Below are 2552 nucleotides of genomic sequence, written 5' to 3' on the forward strand. Positions count from 1 at the left end.
TGATCTCAATTTGAAATTCTTATTTCTTCTTTATCCTATTAAGAAAATTGTATTTCTCCTTTTAAAAAAATGATCATGTTTTACTGATGGAAATTATAAACTTTCTAATTAACTAGGCTCTTCTTTTATACACTAGATAATTTGTTATCCACCCATTTCTGAAGGACTCAACTTCATCAAGAGTATTATTTAATTTCATTTATAGTATAGTAACTTTAAAAAAGTGAAATGGATTCTAACTTCCTGAGATTCACAACTTGATTGTACCACTTGCTGCGTAAATTTAGGTAAGTTACTTAACAATGTCAAATCAGTTTCTTTATCTAAAATCCTCAATATTATTTCATGGATATTAATACAGAACTATATGTCTAACCTTCTTAACCCTGTGCTTACCATTTAGTAAATTTTCAATAATTATTAGCTTTTACTCAAGTATCTATTATACAAAATTTATACATTTATCTTTTCTGTTACAGTGACCATTTCAATTTGGTATTTTCATAAATATGTTTTTAATGTTTAGATTTAAAGCCACTTTAGGTACATTTTAAATTGATAATATAAAGAGAAAAAGATCTACATTATTCAAAGCTTGTCCTCTAGTGCTTCTGCTAAAAATAATTTTAAAAATATACAAGACTCATTATCCACAAATATAAACTCTGGACTTAAAGTGAAAAAAAAAATTTTATACTTAGTTTGAATAATTATTTTGTTTATAATAACCTCTGTGTGTATCAAGAAAAATTAAACCATTGAATTTACAACTTTCTTAATGTAATATTTCACCGCAGGTTCTCTGGTAGCAGCTACCTCATGGATTCCCCGAGGGATGGGAACCACACAGCAGTAAAAGATTTCACTTTACTTGACTTAACTGACAACCTAATCCTTCAAGTCATACTCTTTATGATCATCCTATGTATCTATCTGGTGACCATATCTGGCAATCTCAGCACAATCATTCTTATCAGAATCTCTTCTCAGCTCCATCATCCTATGTATTTCTTTCTGAGCCACTTGGCTTTTGTGGACATATGCCTTTCAACTTCTGTCACACCCAATATGCTTATAAATTTCCTGGTGGAGAGAAATACAATCTCCTATTATGGATGTGGCATGCAGCTGGGTTCAGCTACTTTCTTTGGTGCAGTTGACTGCTTCCTGCTGGCTATCATGGCATACGATCGCTTCGTGGCAATCTGCAACCCACTGCTTTATTCAGCCAAAATGTCTACACAAGTGTGTGTTCAGTTCCTCATAGTGGCTTATGTAGGTGGTTTTATTAATGCTTCCTCTTTTACTATTTCTTTCTATTTTTTAATCTTCTGTGGACCAAATCAAGTCAATCACTTTTTCTGTGATTTTGCTCCTTTAGTTGAACTGTCTTGTTCTGATAGCCACATCCCCACAGTTGTCTCCTCAATTGTTGCTGGCTTCATCATTGTGGTCACAGTGTTTGTCATAGCCACCTCTTATATCTACATCCTCATCACCATTCTGAAGATGCGCTCCAATGAGGGGCGTCACAAGGCCTTCTCCACCTGCACTGCCCACCTCACAGTAGTCATTCTGTTATATGGGACCATCACACTCATTTATGTGATGCCGAAGTCTAGCTACTCAACTGACCAGAACAAGGTGGTGTCTGTGTTCTACATGGTGGTGATTCCCATGCTGAACCCCATCATCTACAGCCTCAGGAACAATGAGATTAAGGGAGCTCTGAAGCAAGTGCTTGTCAAAAAATTATTTTCTTAGTAAAACCTGTTATTTTGTAGAAATTGATATGATACTATACCATAAATATAATAATAAGAGAAAGTTGACTGTGGTCAAAATATATCAGTAATTAGCCGGGGTGGTTAGGGGGTGGATTTTCTGATATCAAATAGTAAATCAGAGGCACATAGTTAACTCTAATAAAACTAACCTAAATTTATATTTAGAAACACAAATTACTTAACATAAAAAAATACTTAATCTGCTGATCATTCACTTAAAATTTTTAATTTTTTCAAAAGTTTTTCTCTATCATAAAGTTATTGTACCTCCATACTTTAATACTGCAGCTTCTTTCAACAGCAGCAGCTTATCCGAAAATGATCATTATAATTATAGTTACGACAATATATTCTGAACAGAAATGACTCATAAGAACCACACAGTAAAATTACTGAAGACATTCTTCTTGCAGGAAGGATATTTGCTAGGGTTGGGATTTGTGGACCCATAAATTCTGAGCTGTGCTCCTGATCTATGGCTCAAGTTTAACTATAGGAGACCATTTTAAAGAACAAGATGAGATGCCTCTGACTAAACTGTGAATTCTTCTGTGAGGTCAAACAGTGACTTCTTGAGGGTTTCTGATATCCTCAGAGACTAAGCAAACAAGCTCTTGGAGTGACTGGTTCATGGTCAGGTTTGTATCCTGTTGAGCAAGCTTGAGGGAACAAGATCATGTTTCCCTTTGAAGTTGAACATTGACAACTACCACATTTATGTCTCTTATTTTCTATTTAGTATTTAGATTAAAATATTATTTTGTC

The 2552-nt window shown here is 34.1% G+C and overlaps 1 protein-coding gene across 1 annotated transcript; it reads left to right on the forward strand.

Annotated features, from left to right (window-relative positions):
• Positions 1-819: 819 nt before the first annotated feature.
• On the forward strand, positions 820-1764 carry LOC120607078 (olfactory receptor 502-like). Its single transcript, XM_039868686.1, has one exon. The coding sequence runs from the start codon at positions 820-822 to the stop codon at positions 1762-1764; it is 945 nt and encodes a 314-aa protein (XP_039724620.1).
• Positions 1765-2552: the final 788 nt, after the last annotated feature.

Source organism: Pteropus medius, unplaced genomic scaffold, assembly GCF_902729225.1.
Source record: "Pteropus medius unplaced genomic scaffold, Ma_sr-lr_union100, whole genome shotgun sequence".
In the NCBI taxonomy this organism is placed as follows: Eukaryota; Metazoa; Chordata; class Mammalia; order Chiroptera; family Pteropodidae; genus Pteropus; species Pteropus medius.

Excerpts from the sequence above, each read along its gene's own strand:
- LOC120607078 (XM_039868686.1), top strand. The coding sequence starts at position 820 with ATGGATTCCCCGAGGGATGGGAACCACACAGCAGTAAAAGATTTCACT.